Source organism: Chrysemys picta, chromosome 3 (assembly GCF_011386835.1).
Source record: "Chrysemys picta bellii isolate R12L10 chromosome 3, ASM1138683v2, whole genome shotgun sequence".
Classification (NCBI taxonomy): Eukaryota; Metazoa; Chordata; order Testudines; family Emydidae; genus Chrysemys; species Chrysemys picta.
Genome location: NC_088793.1, coordinates 63,669,650 through 63,692,610, shown reverse-complemented (window position 1 = coordinate 63,692,610; position 22,961 = coordinate 63,669,650). Strand labels below are relative to the sequence as shown.

At 39.2% G+C, this 22,961-nt stretch overlaps 1 protein-coding gene across 3 annotated transcripts in view; it reads left to right on the top strand.

Moving 5' to 3' along the window:
* The window catches only part of HMGN3 (high mobility group nucleosomal binding domain 3), a 33,877-nt gene that overhangs the window by 2,850 nt on the left and 8,066 nt on the right, over window positions 1-22,961 (top strand). For all 3 annotated transcript variants that reach the window (XM_005299611.5, XM_005299610.5, XM_065588083.1), the window contains exons 2-4: window positions 15,143-15,193; window positions 18,226-18,255; window positions 19,064-19,111. In XM_005299611.5, coding sequence (XP_005299668.1) covers window positions 15,143-15,193; window positions 18,226-18,255; window positions 19,064-19,111 — 129 coding nt within the window. The remainder of the gene's footprint in view (window positions 1-15,142; window positions 15,194-18,225; window positions 18,256-19,063; window positions 19,112-22,961) is intronic.

The following is a 22,961-nucleotide window of genomic DNA, read 5'->3' as shown; positions in this document are numbered from 1 at the left end:
TTCCACGGCTGTGCCTTTCATAAGTGAAGACTGATGATTAGGCTGTGCTTTGAGGAAGCTCTTTGAAGCTTGTCCTACACATTTCATTAGGAACCTTGCAAAGCTCTCCCATGCTTCCCTGACACTTTTACGTTCTTTCCCTGCAGATAGTCTTCAAGACTTCAAAAATATCTTGGTGGGCTGCAAAATTAAACAAGGTCTCTTTCCCCATGATTGAGGAGCACATTGTGGCTAAACAGTGGGCTTAGATTTTTGTTGTTATGTGTTGTTTCAGTTAGCGCTGGTCTACACTAAAAACCTAGGTTGGTATAACTGTCACTCAGGGAGGGGGAAAATCCACACCCCTGAGCAACGCAGTTATACCAGTTGAACTCACAGTGTAGACAGAGCTAAGTCGACAGGAGGGCTTCTCCTGTCAACATAGCTACTGCCTCTTGGGGAGATGGAGTACCTATGCCAATGGGAGAAACTCATGCATTGGCATAGGTCGTGTCTTCAATAAACACTACAGTGGCACAGCTGCAGCACTGTAAGTGTAGATAAGCTCTTAGCCTTTGAGAAATAAGTCTGTAAAAGAGAACTTGGGTTTTTTCTTTTGTTCTCTGTCATAATTAGTCTTTTAAAATTACATCCACAATTGAAGTACTTAAAGGGAAGCTTATTAAGTAAAGTTAATGTATTTAGCTTTGTGAGTCTTTTTGTGAATGAATAGTCTTGAAGCTAAGTGTGTTTTATTAATTCTGGTTCTTGGAAAGCCCAGAAACTCATGGGAAGTAGAGACTATAGGCTTGTCCACATGGGGAAATTGACTGGCATAGTTATGGTGGAATAATTACTTCATCATTATTCTGGAATAAAGTCACTTTTATTCCAGCATAGAGTGTCCATATGGGGAAATTATACTAGCATAGCTATTGTGGAAAAATGATTTCACTGTAGCGTTGCCAGTAAATTTCTCTGTGTAGAGAAATCCTACTTGTATATCCATTACTGAAATGGGTTTCAGTTAAAACTAGTTAAAACAAATATTAACACAGAAAAATGTGATTTGATGCTTGTTTAGTTGGGAAATTATAACTGTCTCTAATAAAAGAAATTATAGATACCCAATACTTCAGTTTGCATGTTTATGGAGCTATGTCTCTAACTAGTAAATTTGCAGAAAGGGCGTGTAGGAAATGCAGAAGTAAAAACAGATTCATACCTGTCTTTATGCATGCTTTATTTATCTAACCAGATTGACCAGTCATGCCCCTTTTTCCTTTTGTCCCTTAACTCTTTCTTCTATGTGTAACTCAAGAAGTCAGCATCTGAATCCCTTCATTATCAAACAAGGGTTGGAAATTACTTTTTAATTTAGTTTCCCCAACTCTGATGGGCCACTGGTTATGGGAGTGGAAGGGGCAAGTGAAAACATTTGTGCATTGAGTTGAAGTCAAATACCACAATAAAACAAAGAGAGGTTGAGCGCTGGACTCTTCCAGTCAGACCTTCACATGTGTTATTGGTTGTTGTAACACCACATAATGAAGTGAATACAACCTTTCAAAAAGAGAATAGTGTGCATGCATGGGATAAACTAGAACATTTGTGTGATATTGGTAGCTTTGAGTTTTGGAGTTTGTCGTTGTTGTTCTTCAGTCCCAGTTGAACTTCTCTTTCAAAAATACAATATAAGCTGGTTTGGAATGAGTACATTCTTTTATTGCTATGAAACAGGTAAAATGTCTTTCCATCAACCATAAAAAAATGAGGAACCAAAATCTGTCCTATGACAAACTCACAGTAGCATGAAAAGTCTGGTTGCCAAAGATTTTTTTTTTTAATGGCTTAACATGATCACCATCAAATTGCAGTATTTGTGGGCCTGAGTATTTGAGCATAATGACTGAGAAATATAAAGAGGTCAGTAACTTGTCCAAGGTCAGACAGGGAGTCTGTGGTTTAGTTGGGATTACACTCCAGAGTGATCCTCTTTGTTCCTTCTCTCTAACCATAAGACAATACTGTTTGAACCTGTTCTCAAAACGTTTTTCTGACTTGGTGTTGAACCAAATGTGAGGACTAATTGCAGCTTCATTTCTTTTTAAATCTTTTTTTAACACTGTTGACCACTATAGTATTATTTCAAAGCAAGAAAAATGACTTAATGGATGCATCTTTAATTAGTCATATGAGTAGGTCATTTGCACACTTATTGCAATCCCAAATCCCAACTCATGCAATAGGGTTGATGGCAGATTGTGATGTATGCTTAGCAGAGATAACAAGGGATTTTGGGTTAATATCTGTGGTAGGTACTATAGAATTCTAAAAACTCATTAAAAAAATCTGTGTAAATTGTTTGGTTTTTTTTAACTATGCTAAAGGAGTATGAAGGTTGCAACATCAAGTATTTACAAGTTATGAAATGCCTTAATTTGGCCTTACGAATTATGATATACTGTTTTAATAATATGATTACATATTACTCTTTCTACAGGACCTCATTTAGAACACAGGATGCACAGTGCTAGCTGAATGGGTATCTATTAAATATTTTGTTTACTCCTCCTCATTTGTTTACTCCTCATCATTAGGTTAGATAAATGTCTATCAGGGATGGTCTAGACAGTATTTGGTCCTGCCATGCAGTCAGGGGACTGGACTCGATGACCTCTCAAGGTCCCTTCCAGTCCTAGAATCTATGAATCTATGAAATGTGTGGCCCCAGACCTTACTCACTGCACACCATCCAAGCCCTACACTAAATACAGAATTAGTTTCCTCATGGATTTGTCTGTAGTTCTCTCAATGCCTCAATCCCTTCACAGATTCATAGAGCTCCCCCCCCACCCCAAGTTACATTTGAGCAGAACTTGTTTTGACTCTTCAAAGCTTGACAAGAAAATAATACTTATTTTTATTTATGCCAGAAATTAAAGTTTATCACATTTAGGTGTAGTGTAATGTAGAAGTGTTGAGTGTCAAAGAAAATGCTTGAGTGATGCTTCTTCTATATATAGTTACAAGAAATTTTGTGTTCAGATGTCCAGATAAAAACAGATGGAAGTTACTTGGTCACGTTTTATATTAAAAATACAATTGTAAATATTTGATGAAGGGTTAATGATGTTATAAGCATTTTGCAGACATGGATATATTACGCGTTTATAGGTGGCTGTAAATGCACCAGTATCAGGTGCTAGAGGTGGCCATAAGCCAAGGGTACTGAAACAATTTATATAGTGGGGGTGCTGAAAGCCAAAGTTTACGAAACTGTAAACCCCGCATGTGATGGAAACCACTTCAAGCCAGGGGTTGCAGCAGCACCCCCAGCTCTCCTACTTCCAGCACCTATGCTATAAGCCATGTTTATAATCAACCTGTTCACTCTAACAATTTGTAACACATTTATTAAAACATATATTCCATTTATTAATTCATTGCTCCCTTTAGCCCAGTGGTGACCCCTTTCACACAACACAGCAAGCCTCTGAGTGCGACCCCACCTTCTTATAAATTAAAACACTTTTTTATATTTAACACTGTTCTAAATGCTGGAGGTGAAGTGGGGTTTGCGGTGGAGGCTGCAGCTCGTGGACCCCCCCATGTAATAACCTCATGACCCTTTCAGGGTCACAACCCCCAGTTTGAGAACCCCTGTTTTAGCACGTCACCCATCCACTAATTCCAATTCAATTTCGGCCTGAACAACACAGCCTCCCATTCAGAGTGTTCAGGTGAATTATCAGTGTAAGGCCATTCACAACATTGTTCCATGTATTAAAGTATAAAGCAAATTGTATTGTTAGCTACAGTTCATCAGGTATCACAAGTTATTGTCTCCCAGTTTAAAAATTAACAGGTGCAAATAATCCATTTATATAAAGGGATTTTAGAAAAAGTACTGCCTCTTCTCATTGGAGATAAAAAATGGATTTGAAAGCAGAGCAGCAAGTCAATCGAAAAATGTTATTTTAGATATGCCAAAAGATGTAGCTAACGTATGCTACACAATTAAAAGTTTGCTTTGATTAATAAATTACTGAGTTCTAATTTCTCCATTGAAATGTATCAATTGTACCAAAAGCAATTGTTTTGTATATGTTTGTCCTAGTCTGAGGTCTAGGTTAATACTGTTGTAGCAAAGTAGTTTAAAATTACATTTTACTGGAAATTGTCATAGTATCGTTTGTGTAGGGTGAAGGCAAACCAGTTTATGATGTCTCTTATAATCCTACAAAATGTGATTTGTATAGCTTCAATAAAAATTTCCTCTTCTTTAATTCAGCATACCTTCTAAGGTACTAAAGAAGGGTGGTTCATCCACATGCTTATGTTTAGAGAGGATTTTTCAAGTGCTAGACATATACCCCAAGTTGTGATCCTTTCTCCTGCAGACTAAGCTGGCTTGTTACTTCAGTCTTCCCTAAAGGCCACTACTCAAGTGCAGCAGGACATAGTGTTGATTCAGTGGGTGACACTCAGACTAAGTCAGGACTGAACAAGTGCCCTAGCATAACAAAAGAGGGCACTGATTTTTTAGGTGCCCTCTTCTAAATGAGATAAAAACCTACATGCTATATAAAGATCCATGGCACTTTTCCCAAAATAGGGATATTTAACCTCTGTGTCCTGGCTAATGTGTATCTTGATAAATCTTATAAATCGTCCTATGACTTGAATTCATTTCCTGTTGGAAACAGTATTGTAATGTTCTGTGCTTCTTAAACAGTTGATGCATTTCTGTGGTCATAACAGTAGAAGATCCTAGAACTATAGGACTGGAAGGGTCTTCGAGAGGTCTTATAAATCAGTCCCATGCACTCAAGGCAGGACTAAGTATTATGTAGACCATCCCTGACGGGTGTTTGTCTAACCTACCCTTAAAATCCTCCAATGACAAAGATTCCAGAACCTCCCTGGGCAATGTATTGCAGTGCTTAACTGTGCTGACAGAAAGTTTTTCCTAATGTCCAACCTAAAATGCCCTTGCTGCAATTAAAGCCCATTGCTTCTTGTCCTATTCTCGGAGGTTAAGGAGAACACTTTTTCTCTCTCCTCCTTGTAACAACCTTTTTCTGTACTTGAAAACTGTTATCATGTCCCCTCTCAGTCTTCTGTTCTCCAGACTAAACAAATACAGTTTTTTCAGTCTTTCCTCATAGGTCATGTTTTCTAGACCTTTAATTATTTTTGTTGCTCTCCTTTAGACTTTCTCCAATTTGTTCACATCTTTCCTGAAATGTGGTGCCCAGAACTGGACACACTATTCCAACTGAGGCCTGATCAGCGCGGAGTAAAACAGAAGAATTACTACTTGTGTCTTGCTTACAACACCCCGGCTAATACATCCCAGAATGATGTTTGCTTTTTTTTGCAACAGTGTTACACTGTTGATTCATATTTAGCTTGTGATCCACTATGACCCCCAGATCCCTTTCCACAGTACTCCTTCCTAGGCAGTCATTTCCTATTTGTATGTGTGCAACTGCTTGTTTCTTCCTAAGTGGAGTTCTTTGCACTTCTTGTTATTCAATTTCATCCTGTTTTCCTCAAACTATTTCTCCAGTTTGTCTAGATCATTTTGAATTTTAATTCTATCCTCCCAAAGCACTTGGAACCCCTCTCAGCTTGGTATTGTCCACAAACTTTATAAGTGTACTCTCTATGCTGTTGTCTAAATCACTAATGAAGATATTGAACGGAACCGGGACTGATACCTGTGTAGTTTCTAATCTGTAATATTTTGAAAGCACTTTGAGATCCTTCTGGGTGAAAGGTATTATAGAATAGGTTGCATCAGAATGTATCAGGGGACTATTCAGCTATGTGTGCTCTAGACTCTTTCCTTCTTCACTCTCTCCCCAGTCAGTCTCCCAGTATTGTCCAGTCACTGGTGATGGCAGTAAAGGGAGTGCTAATATAGATGGGATTCAGATGGCTGACAGCATTTGTACTATTGTATTGTCTAAATCAACGTGAGCAGAGTTCGAAGATGCTGTGAGGAAAAATGTCAGTGCCCACTCTTTAGATCTACTGGAGGTAGCACTAGTGTAAAAAGATATCTATCTATCTTAAAGTTCGTATGGACAGGGTTATTTGAGAGCCATTTTTAAAGCTGGTTCATACTAAGATGGGTTCTAATAAACTTTAAAGGGCTAGTGTGGACAAGCCGAAACCTTGTTAGAATCATTTTTAAAATCTGCTTTCCAAGATATGAACATAGGCCTGATGATAATTCTTAGATGGCTTTGGCCACTCCATACTAGTTCTTTAAACCATGTTAGAACCCAAATTAGCAGGTACCATGTTTAAATGCAGTTTGTAACAAGGGTAAATGGAACCAAATAAATGTAAGGTCATGTTGTAAGGTAACATTTGGCTTTTAAGTCTTCAAACATCAGTGCCTCTCATCTCTGCCCCTCCCAACAGCCAACTTCAATTGACAACACAAGAAGCTAGGGTTGGGGATACAGAGGATGTATTACTGGGCAAAATAGCCTCTTAAGGACATGCTGTACTCTTAGTCACAAATATAATTTTTAAAATAAGTGTTTCAAATACTAATTATCAATCAGACTGTTAGAACACATTTTGGGGACAGGAAAGGAAAGTTGAGAGATGGACAGACAAGAGCCTGTGATAGTTGAACAGCCACCAAGGGAGAGACTTTTGAGTCATGGTTATTCTAAAAGGTGTGTGATCTGGTACACTGTACAGCATATCCAGTTATGGCCCTATCAGAGGGGACAGAATTCCTGGGTGTCACCCCTCCAAGACAGCCTATCCTACAGAATAAGGGTGAACCTATAACAGAAATAGAAGGGTCAAAACAGGAAATGGAGTCCCATGTTCTGGGGGGTGTTTGAGTGAACAAACCCCCCCCCCCAGAGTTAAGGGGGAACCTAAGAATGCAGAGACCCCATTGGCACCAGGGCTTCTGTGTAGATTTATGCTGGACGTGAGGAGGACGTATCACGTGCCTTTCTCAAAGGGAAGCGGGTAGCATGATGAATTTGCTAAGCAAGAAACTATCATTCCCTCAGCCCCCTTCCCACTGACCTAGAACCTTCCAGGGTGGGCATGCACATACATCTCCTTCCCCTGGTCGGGATGGGGTGGAAACTCTATGGACCACCCTAGCCCAGGAAGTAACCTTGTTCTGAGGGGAAGTGGTAGCTCCATGGCAAACTGGGAGCAACGGAGAAGCTGAATGCAGAAGAAACTTTTTGGGAGCCTCATGCAGAGCTGGCTGCAGCAGCAGTCAGGGAACTGTGTGAAAAGACTGTGACTCGCTGAGTCGCAATCCGGTTCAGGTCTGGCCACAGCCTGTGAGGAAGCAGCAGAGACTGGGCAGGAAACCCAGTGCAGAGTGGCCCCAAGGAGAGACACAGCTAACTGTTCCTGGCCTGGAAACCTGCGAGCTCCTATTTCCCTGTAGCATAGACTGGATTGGAGAAGGAACCCCAGGCACTAGGCCTGAGGAACCCTAATTCTCTTTGGAGTGCCCCCTGGCTCCCGAAAGGGCCCAAATAGGAACCACTATTGTTTTACCTTAAATTGCAACTGTTCAAGCCACTGTTCATAGGGTGTTTTGCAATCTTCCCTTTTCTGCCAGCCCTAGTAAAATACCCCTTCACTTAGCCACGTGTCTGAGTCATTAGGGGGACCCCAGGGCTAGCACTTTTAGGGCCTAATACCTGAAGTCCTTTCAGTGCTTGCTTCAGAGTCATGGCAGTCTGGTGCAATACTGGTACAGTAAAGGTTTGGTGTGCCACAGCACTGAGCAGCTGTAACCGTTACAAAAATATAAAACTCTTTCTCACAGAAGAACATTCTTTAATATTACTTATTTGCTTTTTGGTCACAACTGCGTATCTTGTGGGTTTTGTACTTTCCACCCCTGAAAGCTACCGATAAATATTTGCTGGAGTAAATTATTTTCAAAATCAGAGCTAATATTGTCAAATGTTGTCTAGGGTTAAGCTCCTAAATCTATAGATACTGAAAATAGATCTGTCCTGATTTTCAGAGAAGCTCATCCACCTTAGTGGGTACAATGGTCACTCTGAAAATCAGGCTAATTCTATTTAAGTAATTTAAATATGGATTTAGGAGCCTAAGCTTTAATTGCTAGAAATGGATCTGCCTAGGTCCTTCTGCATGGTTCAATTTTCAGAACCAGAGCCCCATTTTGAAAAATTTGACTTAAAGGAATAATACTGAACAGTCTTTAGCTTCCACTACAGTTCCACCATGCTGTTTTCACATTGTTTGCTGTTTAATTGTACAATAATAGTAAAAGGAACAAATAATAAGAAAAGAATTTACTAACATCTTGACTCTGAAACCTGTCATTTTGAAGTGTGGGGTCCTAAAATTATTTGTCTAAGTGAGCTGTCTATTGTGGGTGCTCAGCATGTCTGACATCTCCCATAACTGATCTGTATCTCTGAAAATCAGGCTGTGTTTTTAGATGCCTAAATATGGAATTGGCTTCTAATTTTATACACCAAACCTGAAAATATTGGTTCTAGAAAATAATGGAAACCTGAGCAACAAGTTTATGTAGGCTTAAACAGAACTGCTTTTAATCCTTCATTCAATTGAATAAAGAAACTATTGTATTTTAAAGTGATTAGAATAAGAAGCTTTGAACGTTTACCTATATATTCTTGTAATGATAAAAACATAGGTTGGTTGTTCCACTCAGAATCTTATACCGCAGTCAGCTGAACAGCATTAGTTGTAATTCAGAGTTTGTGAAATGACCCATTAATTGCCCATGTGGCTTAAGTTATGCTGGCCAAACATCTAGATCTTTTCAAGCGGGAATTACAGAACATACATATACAATAACGCCAGATTTAAATACATCTATGGGGAAAACATTTAAATGGAAAATAATCACACACTTTTCATTTTCTGATTTGTGGAAATATAATTTATACCAGAGTTGTTTTTTGTTGTTGTTGTTCTTTTTTTAAGAAAAAGAGGAAGAAATACAGTTAATGTTCTGAAAGAGTATGAAGCATATTGGATTTACATGTTACAAACATTAATCTATTAGGCTTAATAAAGAATTAGACTTTTCTTGTTTTCTGACTTGATGAAATTTCATTGTAATCATGATATACGTCCCCTCTTTCTTTCTCGTTTGTGTTTATGTGCACACACGCGTGCACACACCCACAAAGGACTTTCTTTGGTGGATGATAGGAGGATATTTTTATCTATTTCATATTAGAACTTTAAATATATTCTTCCCTTTCATCACATCATGATGATGACATTATCCCCATAAAGGATTATAAAATTATATATTCCTCTTCTAATAGATATTTTTAGATTTAAATCCCTTCATCATTTCTAAGTCTTGCATTGTATTTTATTATATATAATTTCAGAAGCTCAAAATGTTATATAGGTTTAGTTTGAAGAATAAATATTTCAGAAGCATTTCCTTTTACAGTGAAGAATATATATGCTTAATGCAGGTAACTCCGTAGCTTCTAATTGATTAGGTAACTGGGAAAGGATAATTACTATGAAATAGAGGGAGTTACTATATTATGCAGTTTTAGCAGGTTTGCAAATATTCTTTGAAAAGGCCCAGGAGGTGTGGAAACAGCATGGAGAGAGCTCCACAATCTCATAAGAATTAATGTTGAAATGTGGATAATCGGTAAGTAAAGTCTAATGGAATACACTGAATACAAATTTAATTTAAAAAGGACATGCCATAAAACCTGATTTTTTTTCTTCTTCTTGTTTTTGGGTGAGAATTAAAAAACTAGGCTCTGATTCTGCAAATATTTAAGCACATGAGTAACTTCATGTTCTTCAAATGTGAATTCAGTGGAATTGTTCATGTGCATGAAGTTACTGCCATGTTAAATGTTTTTCAGGATTGGGCTCTTTGTGGATAAAAGAAATGCAGTAAATATGTATCTGGCTTTTAGTAAAGCGTTTGATGCAGTATCTGTTTTACTTGCACAGTTAATTCAGATTGGCTCGGCTTTGAACACTGTTGCATCTGCTAAAAATTGGTCAAAGAACCACAAAAAAGTTTTAATGATAAATAAGGTATTGCACTGGGGCAAGGTGGGGCAAATGTGTCGAAGGGTGTCAGAGGAGTTGGTTGGTGTTTAAATAACTTGGGATTGAATGTCTTTATTCAAAATCTGAAATGGGAAGTAAAACAGTGCCTTAGTTAATTTAGTAGCACTTTGTAAATTTCAGAGCTATTGTGAAGACAGAAAAATAATTAAAGGAACCTAAACATACCCTAGTGTAACTCCACTGACTTAAATTTAGTTACACTAGCAATGAACTTGGTCTGAGTTTTAGCTTGGGAAAACCTTAAGGTAATACATGTAGGGGAAAACTGCCTGAAATATATATATAATATATATATTCAAAGGTAAGGAAAAAACCTGGATAGCGATAATTCTGAAGTAGGCATATGGAATGATATGTCCTTTTGCTGATGGCTGAGTTTTATTGTAAAGCGTGTGTTTTGGTTTTTGGTGGAGGGGAAAATGGGTTAGGAGTGGGAGGAGTAACGGGGCAGCACATCAGGGAGCAGGGAAATGATGGTGTACAACTCAGAGACTGCACCTAAAATGCTGCGCCAAAATGATGTCTGGAGAAAATTCTTATTGCATGGAAATTTTAAAAATGTGACTAGACAAAACACTAGAAAAAATACTTTAGCGAGTAATCCATGTACTATTAGGGGTTTCGATTAAATGTCCTAATTGGCCTCTTTTCCTCTAACTTTTAATATAGCTGTTAGAATGAAATCAGTATGTGCTTTTTAAATTCACATGGGTATGAGCCTGTAATTTCTGACCACACGGGCGCTTGGTATTTGGCATCAGTTAATATTAACATCCTTTACAAGATGTTGTTTAATCATCCTCATTTCTATCCTATCTCCTAGAACTGGAAGGGACCTTGAAAGGTCGAGTCCAGCCCCCTGCCTTCACTAGCAGGACCAAATACTGATTTTGCCCCAGATCCCTAAGTGGCCCCCTCAAGGATTGAACTCACAACCCTGGGTTTAGCAGGCCAATGCTCAAACCACTGAACTATCCCTCCGCCCATCAGTTTTACCATATCTTATCTTTCCGTGTTGGCTTTTTAATACATTGCTTACATTACTAAAATAAATCCATTCACCTGTAAACATAAATAGCTGTGCAGAAGTTGCAGTGCTGGAATACTATAACCCCCTTTGGCCATCTAAATTGATTGATTGCCATCTGACAGATAAATGGTAACCTTGCTAATGTTGTTGCATTATTTTACTTAAGGTACATCCGGTTTATATTTCAGCATTTTAATTACTGAAGTTAAAGTTTTGTCAATTTGTCAACCTATAGCCATCTCTGTCAGATAACTCTTTAAAAATATGAAAATTGTCTTTAATTTTTTCAATTTAATGATTTCCCCTGTAGCATTGGCAACCCAAATGCCATAGTATTGTGCTAATGTATGAGGACTAGAAAGTGAGATCAACCAGGGGGTCGCTGCTCGTTCTCCAAAATGAGTGAAATGCAAAAATTAAGCACGTACAAATAAATAAGCTTGGTTTTATAATCCACTGTTCATCGAAAAAACTGATTTTTTTTTTAACCTGTCACTTTTTAAAAAGCTCTTCCTCATCACTGATGGGCACAGGGAGTGTGTACACAGCCATCCTGGTTAACCCAGAGATACAAAATATGTGGATCTGATTGATCATCTCAAGTTTAATTGCTGCTTAATTTACAAAACTGTGAGCTCACAAATCTGATAATCCAGATACCGAATCTGCAATGACACTTAAGGTACAATACATATCTGTGGTTTGCTGAGCCTAACATTTACCATTAGTTACAATATTGAAAGCATAAGTCTTGCTGGCCGGGCAGCTGGTTTGCTGTGATCATTGCTTATGACACTGATAGAAGTCCTCTCATTACTTGGTGGTGGTTTTTGTAATCACCTGTCGTCTGTCACTTTATTCTTCATGTCTGCCCCAAAGAGAGAACCTCTTTTTATGTGTTTGTACAGCACCTATCACAATGGGCCTGTAGATGCTACTGTAATGATGATGATACAAGTAATCTGAAGAACTGCCATACAGTTAGAAAGCTTATCTAGGTTGTAGCACTACCTTTTGAATGATTCAATGCCAAGAGTATGCTTGGTGCTATACAAGACTTGCGATGCAAGTGGTCTCTTCTCTGAAGAGTTTACAATGTAAGCAAGACAGACATAGCAAGGATGCAGTGCAATTTGACAGGTGACAGTGTCATGTTAAATACTATGAACCATAGCATTACCTCCTGGAAAAAACCTGTGGGAGAGGATGAGTTATTTAATAAACTCAGCTACTTTGAAATCAGTTCCTTAGGTGGCATGACATCACAGTGGGAAGTCAAGGAATGTTAGCTCTCTGTGGAAGGGGTCAGGACAAGGTCCTTCAAGCCTGTGATGACTTCCAGGGGGAAGTCATGTGAATCTTGGGATATCCAGGTAGAGAACTGCTGCTCATGCCATGTAGTTCACGGGAAGTTATGCTCCTGTTGGGTCTACTTATGCCCACTAGTCTTCTCTCCACTAGTCCACCTCCTCTTGTGGAGGTAATGCTGCATAAACTGTCTTTTTCTGCTTGGCTTACTTCTTGCCAGGTACTCTAAACTTGTGTTGCTTTGGGGAGCAGTTGGGTTTGGATGGGGATTATGACACTGAGCTCCTCTTTCTCCTCCACCTACCATACCTCCAAGCTTATTTGTGTCTATTTCACCCCATCCATGCTAAAAGCAGACTGGATTGTTTGGCCCCTGAAATGTTCTAACTTTTAAAAAAACTATATATTTTAGGGTAACAAGTGGATAATAAACTATTTTAATTGAAGTACACTACTTGCCAAGACACTGTCAGATGGACTGCATGAAGAACATTTTAAGATAGAAACAAAATGGAGTAAGCTTCAAAAAAACCCTCACACATACAATTTAAATGTTTTGTCAAGATAAGTCAATATATGGATTGTGATACTGTTAAAATATATATATAGTTATTTCATGGCTCCCAAAGCTAGAGACTACCATTGTGATTACCTAGTCTGACCTTCTATATAATATAGACCATGTAATTTACCCAAAATAATTCCTGGAGCATAACTTTTTCTAAAAGATCTGAACAGGATTTAAAAATTGTCAGTGATGGAAAATCCACCATCACCCTTGGTAAATTGGTCCAATGGTTAATTATTGTCACTGTTTAAAAAAGTACAACTTGCGGAAGGTCTCTGAATTCGTCTAGTTTCAACTTCCAACCATTAGATTGTATTGTATATTTCTCTGTTAGATTGAAGAGCCCATTATTAAAATGTGTTTAGCTTAACAAAAAGGAGGTTAAAGGCTGCTGTAACAGTCTATAAGAAATAGAGCAAGGGACATCCCACTTTATCTCCCATATAGTATATAATGGGCCTAATTCTCAATTACGTAAAGGCTCATTAGTCTAAAGCCTGAGCTATGTGAAACAGTCTTCATGTAAATGAGAATCTGCTGCAAATTGCTTATGGTAGGGTATTTTTGCTTCTGAGCTCTCACCCAAAGAATGGCATCTGACAACTGTTTTTGTGATTACAGAGATCACCATCCATTTTCTGAAAGTCTTGAAACTACCTCAGAACTCCACTGTCATGGGTTGGTGACGGCCATAGTTGCTGAGAGAAATGGCCAAGTTCCATTTTAAAAGTTTGATTGTGTGGGTTTTCCTAGCTCTGTCCTGTGTAGTGCTGCTTAATTTCTTGCAATTTCTCAATCATTTAAATTACTGGCCGTAGTTATCTTTTTATGACCTGCTATTGTGGCACCTTCCCTTTCTATCAGGAGGTTGTATGTTACAACTACGAAGTCACAGTCATTATCCATCCATACCCTGCTGGTAGGGCACAAATTCTTAGCACCCTTTCTATAAACAATTCACATTCCAATCACCCTACAGAGTTACGGAAGAAGGCAACTCTGTGTAGCAAATTAACCTCTTTTCTTCTGTGCCCCAAGCAACATTGTTCTACTCCCTCAAATCCCTTCTCAAAATCAGTTTCTTTTGGTTACCTTTTTGCTACTGATCGCCACTACATTCCTATCTACTCCTGCTCTTGTACCTGATCAAAAACACAAAGAAAAAATATGTAAAACTGAACTATCTGCTCTTATTTAAAAAAAAAAATGCTCTCCTCAAAGCTGTGTTCTCTTCCCCTTCCATAGACCTCTTTCTTCCTTCCTGAATGCAAAATACTGTTAGTCACTTTTCATTCGATTATCTGTTTAGGCTGTAAGCACTTCAAACTTTGAAGATGAGAGAGTCCCTGCCCTGAAGTGTTGTTGTGTAGGCCCATAAACATAATAGTTAATAATTGACATAACAAAGACCTGATTTAACTGTAAGTGGGCTTATAATTAAATTGAGTAAGCTCTTCTGTACCTTTTTAGATGATGCAGGTAAGAGTAAGCAGGAGCAAACCTGACTTGAACTATTTTGATGGAGGCTATGAGGGAGGTTAAGTAATGATGAAAGCTGAATCTGAGGCATAAGAAGTCTGAATTTAACTTTTTCAACTCATTTCAATATATTTGTGTTTTATGGCTTGATATTGCTTAATTACTAGTGGAGTGTATGTGTGGGAGGAGGAGAGTTAAATTTCCCAGGGGTTCTCAAAATCCCTGTTAGAGCAAACCTCAGGGCTTCACTTCAAACCATTATCCTACCAACTGTTGACTAGCTCGTACTCCCATTGGAGCCTGTGGATGTTTTTGGTTAATTGGCTGGGATTGTCACTGTGTGATGCAAGGTGTTGCCTACCTACTTGCTGCTAGGGAGCTGATGTGCTGCTCTGTAGCAGTCCCAGCTTTTGCTGATAATCAGTCCTGTGTTTCTTCCTTGGGAAATCTAGAATGATTTTACTTGATAGTGTTTGGTTTGCAAGCCCTAACTTGTAAGTCTGACAAACATCTCTTTTCAAGGGGAATTCAGTAATTGTGGCATATAGACCGGTAATTTTATTTTAATCCATGTTTTGTCATAACCCCAATGCTTTTTTTTTATAGATGCATAATAAAATAGCTGACTTTATTCAATATTTTCTCTTCAGTCTCCAGAGGGTGCTGAGGGCAAGGATGCAGCAAAAATAACTAAACAAGAGGCAAGTATAACACCTGTTTTTCAACTATTGTAGTTTTAATTATTAAATTGGAGATTCCCAGTTTTACAAGACTAAATAGTATTTGTTGCTTCATAGAGATCCACTTATGATGAGGGGGTTTTATGGGAATTATGGTATTGGTGTTAAAACTGCAAATGTACCACAGATTTGGTTTACTTGGTAAAACGTAATCCTTTGGCATTGAAGAATCAGAGGATGCATTGCTACGTGAGGCATTTTCCAGTAGGATCCTGAATCCTAGTGCCATGGGAATTTAGCTTCTCCCCTTCTCCCCCCACTTCTTTTAAATCCAGTAAGGAAGTTCACTGCTTTGATTTCAAAAACCGAATGAACATTCAGGTGAATTAACAGTGAATTTCCTCTATTTTAAAGTTATGAACATTCTCCAAAGGGCATATTTGAACTGAAAATATGAGTAAGAACATAAATTATAGGTCTCCAGAAAATGTAAAAATTAGTGAGCCAAGACAAGGAAGCTGACTTGAGGCTCAGTCATTTAGGGGAAAAAATGGTGCAGTGGAAGGGGCAAAACAATAGCAAGATTCAGTCATAACTCCTTGAAGGAATAAATGAGCTCTTTGGAAAAGGGCGTCTTGGTTTTTAGCTTCTTAGTAGCAATGTCTTCCTGTGACATTTCCTAGAAGCTCAAGAAGAGAAGCATATGATTGCACAAATTAGTACAGTTGAGAGTTTTATGTAGTTTCTATTATATCTTACACAATATTGTTATTACAAAGGCAGGTTAAAAAGAATACCTTAGGCAAGTATTAAACTTTTAATGTGACTTAGTTTGCGTAAAACGATACAGATTCTTCTCCTGTATCCATGTTTAAATACTGTTTCCTCAAAATAAAACAATTTTGAAGGAGAGCAGTCCTAAGGTTCCCCTCCCTCACCCCAAAAGATTTGACAGATATCATTGATGTCCATTGGACACCAGTATAAAGAATGAACATTTCTAGCTTCTAACTAGGAGTGCCTGCAAGGTTTCTAAACTGTTTCAAAAGAGCCTGTTCTCGCTCAAACACAAGAACACCCATCGTGGACATGGAGTCAAGAATAGATACGATGGCTTTGTTCACAAGGGCATTATAGTGCTCTGTATGTAACTTCTGTTACCTATAAGGACTGAGATGCAATCAGCTAGCATAGCTTCTAGGTAAAATGGGACGAGAGTTAAACAACCTACCCTCTCCACTCAGGGATTTTTAAAGAATTGTGTTTAACTCACTGTGCTCCTGATATCAGTGCAAACCCTTAAGTGAAGCAGATCAATGAGTAAAACCCTTTACTACATGACCAAAGCCGTTGTAGTCTCTCTGTTTTTTTTTTTTTTTAAATCATTGTGATTTAGAAGAGTGCTGTCTTATCTGTACTTCTATTATTCAAATGCCTTCTAGAGAACCAGGGGATGTAAATGTAGATTTAAGCTGGAACTTGGGGTACACAGGATCTACAATTCTGTACTTACATACTAATTGAAATGCTGTCTTTTTAATCTGTTTAGCAGTGGTGCTGTGAAAACTGATAGTGCTCAACAAATAGATATCCCAAATCACTAAGAGAAGAGACATATAGATTTTAGAATGATGTATAAATACTAGACAGCTGAAAATCAGGGTTTTTTTTGTTTTGTTTTGTTTTTTTCTTGGACAAAACCTTCCTCCTGCCAAGACCAAGTTCAAGATTTTATTTACCCTGTAGGTGTTTACTAGTAAGGGACATTAAAATCATTACATGGAACACGACTGGCTGTACTCCTCAGGTGTTGATGGCCTCATCTGTTGCAGGAGAAATGCAGAACCTTTGACACACGTTTTTCAGGTCACCTTTGAAACGTATTTTTTTATATATTGGTGGGTTTTTTTGTTTTTTTTTGTTTTTTTTTAAGCCTTTCAGTTCATCTTTAGGTTCCGTTTTGTTGGGAGATGGGTTCCAAATCAGGTAAAGGGACAACTGAATGTAAACATGGTTCCAATTTTGTAGCATAGACCAAATTTTATGTTGGGTTTTTTTTGTTTTTGTTTTTTTTAACCAAGACAAAGCCTTGGCCAAAATAGTACAAATAGAGCTGAGTCGGGGACTAGTTTCATGGTTTTGTCCTGACCCTGTTACAACCCAGTTCCAGTTTTTAATATACATGATCTCTTTAGTCATGCTCTGTAGCCAGCTTCATTCACTCATCTATAGTTGTAATGTATTCAGGAGCCTGGGAGTGGAGAACAAGATAACATGTTTTTAAATAATATTTCCCAGACTTTCTCATCTTCCACATTTGACTTATGAAAAAAGTAGAGACATTTAATTTTATTTGTGGGTGGGGAGGGGAATTCACATCTCTTATTTTTCCCTTAATAATTTTCTTTAAGTGGAAAAACAGTCAAATTCTTACCCTCTGCTCCTGCAACTGGCTCTGTGCAGGTGGACTCCTGTACCCGCATGATATCAGCTGCAGGATTGGGCCTTAATTTACTTCTTTTAAATATCAGCACTGTACTATGGGACACATCAACTTAACTTGCATTTCTGTCAGAAAATATTTTTACACAGTGCTAAAAGTAACAGCTAAGAGATTAAAGAAACACTCTTTTCCTCAATATTTCAGTTCACTTGCTTTGTGCTTTTGACAGTCCTATGTAGAATGAGTTTCACTGTTTCCGATGTGTAGTCAGTCATTCTCTCCTGTTTGCATAGGCCTTTCATACAGCAACAAGGGTGAGATAAACACTTATAAAATAGGTCACTGTTATTGTAAAACTGCACCTGCTCCAAAATCTGTCAATATTTGTAGTCACTGAAACTTCTGAACTTTTTTGTAAGCAGCTGGATTTCAAGTTCACTATGTCTCTTTAAAACTCGAAAAATCCAGTGGAGGCAGCACCCTTTATGTGTATTTGTCAGTAAGGACTTTTGTTGTCCTAGTGGTATATTTTAAGTTATCAAATGAATGAGTGACATGGTTTGACTATGATCTGCTGAAAGCCTACCAACATTTTTTCCCCTTTTTATAGCCCACAAGACGATCGGCAAGATTGTCAGCTGTAAGTATTCCTAAGAGCTGTTGGTGTACACCTTCCTAGGCATATGCTTTCTCATGCCAAGCAAACAGGATGTAATATTTTCTTTGATTCATTTATTCTTGAAGAGCATTAAAGCTCTCTGGAGGGAAGGATGTTTATTTTAATATAACCAAAGGCACACAGTCTCCTAAAAAGAACTGTGTTCTTTTCTTTCACTGGTATGCCTGTTGCACACAAAATGTGACTTGGCACTTCTGGAAGTTCTGTCTCCTGATAGGTCAACAGATGCTGGTTGTGAAGATGCATCTTCCTCTGTGAAAGACTGGGGGCCACTGTAGCAGGGCTGGATTTGATATTTTTGATACTTTTTGGTTATTTTTCTTTGTTAGAAGGACAAGTGGGAGGGGGAAAATCTCCCTTCTTCTTTCCAGTATATTTGCTTGACATATGTGTGTTCATATATTAAAAACAATAATTAATAAATAGCCCACCTCAGGAGGAATGGAGGAGGAAGAACCTTCTAGCAATGTCACATTAGATAGTCCAAGCTCTCTGTTACAGATAGGCTAAAGGGGAGGGTGGGCTTTTGTTAATGGTTCACACCAAACTCCCTCTTACTCTTAAAATGACTCCAAAATTACTTTCACTCCTGCATGTGGTGAGCCAATAGATACAGGCTAGCTTAGTCTGTGGTGTCAGTTGAGGTATATCTGAACATGAAACTTTTCTGGTCTTTTAAGAGGTGCACACTAGGAAGCAAGGAAAAGGAGGGGGTGGGAGGCGGGTAGTGAATTATCTAATATATTTTGTAACTGGAAATGTTTTATAGAAACCTGCACCACCAAAACCTGAACCCAAACCAAGGAAAACCACAAAGGTAAAATTCCTGTAATTTAAATCACTATAACCAAATAATCATGCACTTTTGTTTTTGCATTGCATATTTCAATCTGTTTCAAATGTTCATGGACAACTTCTGAAGCATCCACACTTTTTTCATGTTTTATCTTTAAAACACACACACACACACACACACACACACACACCTGTCCCAATTTAAATGTATTGCTGTCTGCCTGCAATGTATAGTCTGTCAGCCGCATACTTTTGCTTCCTAAGCATAGCTATTCACTGTAGCAACATATTTTCCTTCCCCAGAGATGGAGCTCACCTTTCCTGCACTTGCAGGGTTGATCAAGGTGGCTCTGCTACCAACCTGGGACCTAGCATTTCCCACACTAGTGTGTCAGCTTTTTCAGCTCTGCCCTCCCTGCTTGACTAAATGGACAGTACACCCCCCATTAGTGAGACGCTCTTGTCTTATACATATTTTTCTTACGAAAATGCAGCGATTGCCAAGGATGCTGATTACAGCTAAAAGTAGAATTAAAGATATGGCTAAATGAGGTGGTGTTGACTTTCTAGGCCAAATACAGTCAAAATAGTTTCAGACACTATTAAGAGAAGTTCTAGAAATGTATTTCAGAAAACAGATTTATTGGGGCCCAAGGAAGATGCAAAATAATAACAATTGTTGTACTAGAAAAACCATGTTTTGGGGGGGAAACTGTTTTAGCCCTCCCCAGTGTACATACCTGTTCTAATACTTGTCAATCAGATATCGGCAACCTTTGGCACGCGGCTCACCAGGGGAAGCACCCTGGCATGCTGAGCCGATTTGTTTACCTGCCTCGTCCGCAGGTTTGGCCGATCGCGGCTCCCACTGGCTGTGGTTCGCTGTCCCAGGCCAATAGGGGCGGCAGGAAGCAGCAGCCAGCGCATCCCTCAGCCCGCGCCGCTTCCCGCAGCCCCCATTGGCCTGGGACAGCGAACTGCGGCCAGTGGGAGCCGCGATCGACCGAACCAGCGGACACGGCAGGTAAACAAAACTGGCCCGGACCACCAGGGTGCTTACCTTGGCGAGCCGTGTGCCAAAGGTTGCCGATCCCTGTATTAGAATCTTAAGATCAAGTATATGGGTTTCTGATTCTGTGACTTGGCACATTTTGGGTGTAAACCTATCATATCTGATATTACTGAGTAAATAATGTTAAGATTATCATGTTCTCTCAAAATGTGATTGTTATAGTTTGAGGGAAAGAGGTTTATATAAAAAAAGGAGGGAGGAGCTTATTAAAGAAGGGAATGTGGTAGATTTTATCTTTTTCAGTACAAGTAATAAAAATGTAGCTTCAATATATGTCCTTAACAAAAGAGGACATATTTGAGGTATATTTCCAGGACTTGATTCTTTAATAAGAACTAATTTAATATGCTGGCTTTTTTTTTAACAACCACCTGTTTCCCCAAACTATAATTTGATTACATTTAAGGACTGGGATTAAATTTGGTTTTGATAAGAGTTGAGCAAGTCTTACACAAAATGAGCAAGCTTATACTTTGATCAACTAATAAGAAATTTCTGATTAACATTATGTTGTAAGTAATTTCAGGTATGGTAAGCTTTGAACGCTAAAAATAACATATAACAGTTTTACAAACTCAAATACTTAACTGTCCCTTTTTTAATGTGAAGACTTACCTAGAATGTATACATTCTTGCTAAAAATTAAAACTCAGAAAGTAGTTACTATGTAGATAAATGGAAGGAAGCTTGATCTTAATATACCAGTTGACAGTAATAGTTGACTCTTTTTTGTGGGGGGAGGGAGGAGCATAAAAGTGGGGAGCATGGAACATCTCCTTCTAAATGTTTATCAGGATCAATCTCAACACCCAATGCCAAATCCTCAACCTTACCTTTGTAACCCCATAAAGTCTTTACAAAATTGGGTAGCTAAGCATAGGCCGCTGCTGGTATTGCAGATCTTGACAGGTACTCTTAAGTGGGTCTGGAACACATGGAGTGGATAGAACAGATACAAAAATAATAGGTGTTAGCCCATTGTTCCTCTGTCTAACAACAATAAATCTCCAGATGATAATGTAACTTCCCCCCACCCCCAATTGGGTTTCTGTTAATAGCTTCTTGCCTTTCTATTACTGCTGACTGGTGAAATTCCCTGTGTGACCATTCTAGGATATTGGTTCATTAACATATAATCCTAGAATATTAGGGTTGGAAGAGACCTCAGGAGGTCATCTAGTCCAACCCCCTGCTCAAAGCAGGACCAACACTAACTAAATCATCCAAGCCAGGGCTTTGTCAAGTCAGGCCTTAAAAACCTCCAAGGATGGAGATTCCACCACCTCCCTAGGTAACCCATTCCAGTGCTTCACCACCCTCCTAGTGAAATAGTATTTCCTAATATCCAACCTAGACCTCCCGCACTGCAACTTGAGACCATTGCTCCTTGTTCTGTCACCTGCCACCATTGAGAACAGCCTAGCTCCATTTCTTTGGAACCCCCCTTCACGTAGTTGAAGGCTGCTATCAAATCCTCCCTCACCCTTCTCTTCTGCAGACTAAATAAGCCCAGTTCCCTCAGCCTCTCCTCGTAAGTCATGTGCCCCAGACCCCTAATCATTTTCATTGCCCTCCGCTGGACTCTCTCTCCAATTTATCCACATCCTTTCTGTAGTGGGGAGACCAAACTTGGATGCAGTACACCAGGTGTGGCCTCACTAGTGCCAAATAGAGGGGAATAATCACTTCCCTCGATCTGCTGGCAATGCTCCTACTAATACAGCCCAATATGTCATTGGCCTTCTTGGCAATAAGGGCACACTGCTGACTCATATCCAGCTTCTCGTCCACTGTAATCCCCAGGTCCTTTTCTGCTGAACTGCTGCTTAGCCGGTCAGTCCCCAGTCTGTAGCAGTGCATAGGATTCTTCTGTACTAAGTGCAGGACTCTGCACTTGTCCTTGTTGAACCTCCTCAGATTTCTTTTGGCCCAATCCTCCAATTTGTCTAGGTCACTCTGGACCCTATCCCTACCCTCCAGCGTATCTACCTCTCCCCCCAGTTTAGTGTCATCTGCGAATTTGCTGAGGGTACAATTCATCCCATCATCCAGATCATTAATAAAGACGTTGAACAAAACCGGCCCCAAGACCGACCCCTGGGGCACTCCGCTTGATACCAGCTGCCAACTAGACATCAAGTCATTGATCACTACCTGTTGAGCCCGACAATATAGCCAGCTTTCTATCCAGCTTATAGTCCATTCATCCAATCCATACTTCTTTAACTGGCTGGCAAGAATACTGTGGGAGACCTGTATCAAAAGCTTTGCTAAAGTCAAGATATATATCATCCACCACTTTCCCCATATCCACAGAGCCAGTTATCTCATCATAGAAGGCAATCAGGTCAGGCATGACTTGCCCTTAGTGAATCTATGTGACTGTTCCTGATCACCTTCCTCTCCTCCAAGTGCTTCAAAATAGGTTCCTGGAGGACCTGTTCCATGATTTTGCCGGGGACTGAAGTGAGGCTGACCCGTCTATAATTCCCCGGGATCTCTTTCTTCTCTTTTTTAAATATGGGCACTATATTTGCCTTTTTCCAATCATCTGGGACCTTCCCTGATCGCCACAAATTTTCAAAGATAATGGCCAATGGCTCTGCAATCACAACAGCCAACTCCCTCAGCACCCTTGGCTGCATTAGATCTGCACCCATGGACTTGTGCATGTCCAGCTTTTCTAAATAGTCCTTAACCTGTTCTTTCACCACTGAGGGCTGCTCACCTCGTCCCCATACTGTGTTGCCCAGTGCAGCAGTCTGGGAGCTGACCTTGTCTGTGAAGACCGAGGCCAAAA